Source organism: Gastrolobium bilobum, unplaced genomic scaffold, assembly GCF_033153095.1.
Source record: "Gastrolobium bilobum isolate Gb01-03AN ecotype WA unplaced genomic scaffold, APGP_CSIRO_Gbil_v1 utg11851, whole genome shotgun sequence".
Lineage (NCBI taxonomy): Eukaryota > Viridiplantae > Streptophyta > Magnoliopsida > Fabales > Fabaceae > Gastrolobium > Gastrolobium bilobum.
In genome coordinates this window covers 18,037-24,580 of record NW_026898367.1, presented here as the reverse complement: position 1 = coordinate 24,580, position 6,544 = coordinate 18,037, and the positions used below count along the sequence as shown (strand labels likewise).

The 6,544-nt window shown below is 37.1% G+C and overlaps 1 protein-coding gene across 1 annotated transcript; it reads left to right on the top strand.

Moving 5' to 3' along the window:
* Positions 1-1,445: 1,445 nt before the first annotated feature.
* LOC133315379 (probable LRR receptor-like serine/threonine-protein kinase At1g74360) lies at positions 1,446-5,153 on the top strand. Its single transcript, XM_061516985.1, has 2 exons — positions 1,446-1,619; positions 1,904-5,153. The coding sequence occupies exons 1-2, from the start codon at positions 1,505-1,507 to the stop codon at positions 5,110-5,112; spliced, it is 3,324 nt and encodes a 1,107-aa protein (XP_061372969.1). The 5' UTR covers positions 1,446-1,504; the 3' UTR covers positions 5,113-5,153.
* The last annotated feature ends 1,391 nt before the right edge of the window (positions 5,154-6,544 follow it).

Below are 6,544 nucleotides of genomic sequence, written 5' to 3'. Positions count from 1 at the left end.
TAGGAGCTTGGATTTTCAGTTTTTGTAAAAACTTAGGATCAGGTACTGTCTTGCATGCTGAACTATGGGCCTGTTTGGTGGGTTTGTAGTAGGATTGGGATAAAGGATTTAGACAAGTGTGGTTGGAAGGAGATTCCCTATTAGCCCAGCAGATTATAACGAATGGGTGTCATCTTGATCATCCTACAGCAAACTTGGTGCAGCGTATTAAAAACATGTTACATCGTTGCTGGTGTGTCTGTATGTCTCACATCCATCGCGAAGGGAAAATAGTGTCAGACTTTCTTGCCACTTACTCATATGGCTTCTCCTGGGTAGTGCAAGTTTTTGATGTTCCTCCTCCTGGTTGCAGGGAAGAGCTGTATAGTGACACTATTGGTGTCCGTTGGGCTAGGCTATAATATTTCACTGCAATTGCGCTCCTAGAATTCGAACTTGGCACCTAAAGGAAGAAAAGTGACATATTAACCACTAAGTTAAATTACTTTAGTTGTTATATTGCTCAATATATTTATTATATATTTTTGCATAAATTCAATTTAAACAATTTAGCCAGTGATCCATTAGTTAAATGAGTAATCCATTAATTCGGTACCCCAACTGAATTGATGATCGATTCAGATTTAATATCATTGATATTAAGAATAGATAACGATAACAACAAAATCTAATGGCCTTATCGCTCGATTTTTATATCTATCCTTGTCCTTAATAATATTTAGGGATAGGATCCGTTTACAATTTTTTTTTTTTGCAAATTACACTAAGTACGACCGGTTGTACACTGCATGATTAAAGTATGACCGGTCATACTTAGTGTAATTTGTAAGAGTTTGTAAACAAAAAAGTTTGTAAATATAACATGCCCCTAATATTTATTCTATAATGTTTAAAATTTACCATATTCATATATCAGTATCATATAATATACGTATCTCATATTCGTATATATGTATATATATATATACTTATTAGCTAAAGAATACAGTCTTTGTTTAACAAAAAGAAAAGAAATGTAGTCTTTGCGCAGAAGGGTCAAACCCGTGCGAGCCAATCTTGGTCGAACCGGTCAGCAAGGGCGGCTCGACCGCCACTTTGTCACCAAATCCAAAAAGGCTTTATTACTCGAGTTCTTTTGCTACCTGTGACCATTGAAATATTTATCATTAAACAAATACTCCGACTTTGAAACACATAACTGATTTGACATTCGTGAAGAACAAACAACATCAAACTACACTTTTATAATAACAACAACAATAAATAACAATTGTTCATTTGTTCAATTTACTCACTTATTCTTCTAACATGATATCACAACAAAGAAAAATGAAAGAGAAAGATACGAACCATTATGTTCCAAGTTCAATTTTTCTGTCTACCACCACCACCTCCTATTACTGTTATGCCACTCCAACAAACATCCCAATGGCTTCAACTTCTTCACAGTTTTGAACCCTTTAAAGATTCACTCTTGTTTTATTCTTGAAGAACCATCACGTACATGAGTTTTTCTCAAAGAAGAACAACAATCAGCACAAGAGAAGGATCATTGATGTCAGAGCAGGAAACCTATTCATGGGGCTTCCTGGTATTCTGTTTCTTGATCCTTTTCTCAGGTACTAACTCAAAACTCTTCTATTTTTATTTTTTGGCCTTAAACTTCTTTTTGGGTTATGCATAATACCCAGATTTTCATATAATAATTTGTTTATTGATGATGCATAATACCTTAATCAAATCAATATTAACCTGGTGGGGTATTCTTATATTCTTCTCAGAACAGTTTTTTTGGGTATATATATATATATATTTTGATTCTGGTTTTCCGAGGTTGATGCTGTCTTATAATTTAACTTTCCCATTCACCAAGACAATTCTGCTTTTGTGTGTGATTCTACAGGTAAATTTGTTGCTGGGGATTCATTGGACACGGACAAACAAGTTCTACTGAAGCTGAAATCATACTTGGAAAATCAAACTCTTGCAAATAGAGGAGGATATATAAACTGGAATAAGAATAGTTCAAATCCTTGTGAATGGTCAGGAATCTCTTGCAGCCTCTTCAATGGGACAACATGGAGGGTTGTGAGTATAGACCTCTCTGCCAGTGACATAGCTGGTGAGATGTTCCAGAACTTTTCTCAGCTCACTGAGCTCACACACCTTGATATCTCTTGGAACACACTCTCTGGGGTGATTCCTGTGGACTTGAGGAGGTGCAAGAAGCTTGTGTATCTCAATCTCTCTCATAATATTCTTGAGGGGGAGCTGAATTTGACTGGCTTGACACGCTTGCAAACACTGGACTTGTCTGTTAATAGAATTTATGGGGAACTTGGGTTGAATTTCCCTGCCATTTGTGATAGTTTAGTTACTTTGAATGTTTCAGATAATTTCTTCACTGGTGGGATTGATAGATGCTTTGATCAGTGCTTGAGATTGCAGTACTTGGATTTAAGCACAAACAATGTAAGTGGGGGCTTGTGGATTGGATTTGCCAGGCTGAGAGAGTTTTCAGTTTCTGAAAACCATCTCAGTGGGGTTGTTCCTTCCCAAGCTTTTTCAGGGAATTGTAGCCTTGAAAAATTGGATCTTTCTGTAAATGGGTTTGTTGGTAAGGCCCCCAGTGAGATTGCTAGCTGCAAGAATTTAGTGATTCTTAATCTTTCTAGCAACAATTTTACTGGAGATATTCCCAGAGAAATAGGATCAATTTCAGGTCTTCAATCATTGTTCTTGCAGAACAATCGTTTTTCAAGAGATATTCCTGACACACTTTTGAACTTGACCGATTTGTTTATCTTGGATGTGAGCAGAAACAGATTTGGTGGGGAGATACAGGAGATTTTTGGGAAATTCAAGCAACTGAAGTTTCTTCTGTTGAACTCAAATTCTTATACTGGAGGATTGAATACATCAGGCATTCTTACATTGACAGACCTTTACAGGTTGGACATAAGCTTCAATAATTTTTCAGGTCCATTACCTTCAGAAATCTCTCAAATGTCTGGTCTTAAGTTCTTAACATTAACCTACAACCAGTTCACTGGACCTATTCCATCTGAATTGGGAAAATTGACTAGCCTACACGCACTTGATCTTGCCTTCAATAGTTTCAGTGGACCAATCCCACCAAGCCTTGGAAACTTGAGTTCTCTCTTGTGGTTAATGCTTGCAGATAATGCATTAACAGGTCAAATCCCACCAGAGTTGGGAAACTGCACAAGCTTGTTATGGTTGAACCTTGCAAACAACAGATTGTCTGGAAATTTACCTTCTGAGTTAACAAAAATTGGAAGAAATGCCATGGCCACATTTGAATCAAATCGTAAGAGTCTTGGTCAAGTTGTTGCTGGCAATAGTGAATGCTTATCAATGAGGAGATGGATACCTGCTAATTACCCTCCATTCAGCTTTGTGTATACCATCCTAACAAGGAAGAATTGTAGAGCTCTTTGGGACAGATTGCTCAAAGGATATGGTATTTTCCCCATGTGCACATATGGGTCTTCTTCTATATCATCCCACATATCAGGATATGTTCAGCTAAGTGGGAACCAGCTCAGTGGTGAAATTCCTCCAGAAATTGGAACCATGCTCAACTTTAGTATGTTTCATTTGGGGGATAACAAATTCTTTGGGAAATTCCCTCCAGAGATTGGAAATTTGACTCTTGTAGTCTTGAACATGACAAGAAACAAATTTTCAGGTGAAATTCCAACTGAAATTGGCAACTTGAAGTGTCTGCAGGATCTGGATTTGTCTTGGAACAATTTCTCTGGGACATTTCCTACAAGTTTGGTCAACTTGGATGGGCTTAGCAGGTTCAACATCTCATACAATCCCTTCATATCTGGTGTAGTCCCACCATCCGGGCACTTACTTACTTTTGACAGAGACTCATATTTGGGTGACCCCCTCTTGAACCTCCCAAAGTTCTTTTATAACAGTCCAGATGGAACAAATAGGACCTATCACAAAGACCTGAAAGAGTCCACAAAATGGTCACTATTTTTGGCTATAACACTGGCTATCTTGGTCTTTGGATTTCTTTCGCTTATAGTCTATTTCTTGGTGAAGAGTCCATCTGTGGAATCAGGATTCCACTTGAGGGATAGAAAACAGGTGCATCATTCAGACAGCTCCGGATCCTCAACATGGTTATCTGATACTGTTAAGATATTCCACTTGAACAAGACAGTTTTCACACATGCTGACATATTGGAAGCAACCGGCAACTTCAGAGAGGAAAGAGTCATAGGAAAAGGTGGCTTTGGGACAGTGTATAGGGGAGTGTTCCCAGATGGGAGAGAAGTGGCAGTGAAGAAGCTCCAAAGGGAAGGCATGGAAGGTGAAAAAGAATTCAGAACTGAAATGAAGGTTCTGAGTGGTCATGGATTTGGCTGGCCTCATCCAAACCTTGTCACACTCTATGGTTGGTGCTTACATGGTTCACAGAAGATACTGGTTTATGAGTACATAGGAGGTGGAAGCTTGGAGGATCTTGTGACTGATAGAACAAAATTGACATGGAGGAGGCGCCTAGAGGTGGCAATTGATGTGGCAAGGGCACTAGTCTATTTACACCATGAATGCTACCCTTCAATAGTGCATAGAGATGTTAAGGCTAGTAATGTGTTGCTAGACAATGATGGGAAGGCCAAAGTCACAGACTTTGGACTTGCTAGAGTTGTTGATGCTGGAGATAGTCATGTGAGCACAATAGTGGCTGGCACAGTGGGGTATGTTGCACCAGAATATGGACAAACATGGAAAGCAACAACAAAAGGTGATGTATATAGTTTTGGGGTGTTGGCTATGGAGTTAGCAACAGGAAGAAGAGCAGTTGATGGAGGAGAAGAGTGTTTGGTTGAATGTGTTAAGCGTGTCATGGATTCTGGAAGACATGGTTTAAGTCACTTTGTGCCAGTTTTCTTGGTGGACTATGGGGTAGTTGAGGGTGCAAATAAGATGGGTGAGTTGCTCCAAGTTGGGGTGAAGTGTACCCATGACTCACCACAGGTTAGGCCTAACATGAAGGAAGTTCTAGCTATGCTGATTAAGATACACAACCCAAAGGGAGACTCAAATTATGGGCACTTTGTTTAGTTTTTCTTTTGTGATTAGGAAATTAAATGATCTGGGATTTTACACACACACACAGAAAAATGTGCATAGTGTAAGTTGCAATACAGTTTTTACATAGAAAAAAACATGTCATGCACAGTTGATTCTTATATTGTGTAAAGAAACTTCATCATGTTGAAGAAGTTGCACAATTTTGTTCATTGCATCTGTTTAACACCTTTTGATGAATAATCAGCACCGCTGTTCATTTTGTCCAAATGGCATGGTATTATTTTTTTGTTTTCTTTTTTCTATCCGTTCAGTAGTAGAATTATATCTCATTCTTTAAACAAAGAGAACTAAATTTTTGGAGGATTCCTGAACTCAGAAACAACAGGGAGTGAATCATATTATAGAAGTGTTGAATTTATATATGTAAGTCTGACCTTCAAAATCACATGAAATGTCATGATAACGTACTCATAGTTTTTTAATAAATACATATTAGGTATACATTTGGAAAACAAATGTGACTTTTACATTGAATGAAGTGATGTACAGTGTTATTAATCAAAGCCAATTAGTTATATTTATAAATAAAGGAGAAAATATGAGTTACTGACTCTTTAGCCTAAAGACAATCTAAAATCTATATATAAAAAAAAAAAAAAAAGTACCTGCTGTTATCTTTATTGGTATTTTCTAGTACTAAAAGCAATAGTTCATAATCTAAATACACATGCCATTAAAATTTAAGTGACGCTTTAAAGAGAGTTAAGGTGAAACTAAAAATGAAAAAGAGTAAAATTCTCCTCAGTTTTCAAATATTTTTATTTATTTTTCAAAGTTATACATATCTTTTTTTAATATTCAACAAATATCCTTTTTATTTTGAAATGATTCTACACTGAAAATTCGATTACGCATAAGATGAAAGAGAAATATAAGAATCATGTTGCAGGAATGACACTGTTCATTCCTGCAACAAGGATACAGCGTCGTATTCTAAGGATACGGCGTCGTATCCTGATTTTGGTTTGACTTTTTTTTTTTAAGCGTGGGACCCACACTTGATTTGTGTGTGTAGGAAAGTGCTCTTGTCATGTCAAATGACAAATAGGGAACCCAAGATGAAATTGATGAATAGAACTATTAGTCAACAATTATCAACTCAAAATGTAATTAAAATTGGCAAAGTAAAGAATCACTTCAACCCAAAATTTCAAGGTGTTAGGTGAGGGCCTTTTTAAGGATTTGTATTATTCTCTAACACACCCCCTCACACAAGAGTCTTTTGGGCTTTAAGTGTGGATATTGCAGAGACCCAATTTTTGGTTTACCTTTTGTGCTTTTTATTTTAATTTCACTTTAAAGTGGGAGCGGTGAGGATTGAACTTGAGACCTTGTAGTCACTCAAGCTCTGATATCATGTAAAGAACCACTTCAACCCAAAATCTCAAGGTGTTAGGTAAGG

What these genes read in the sequence shown, in the direction of transcription:
- LOC133315379 (XM_061516985.1), top strand. Translation starts at nt 1,505, where the DNA reads ATGAGTTTTTCTCAAAGAAGAACAACAATCAGCACAAGAGAAGGATCA. An exon ending in TTTCTTGATCCTTTTCTCAG is followed by an intron (nt 1,620 to 1,903) that starts GTACTAACTCAA and finishes GTGATTCTACAG; the next exon opens with GTAAATTTGTTGCTGGGGAT.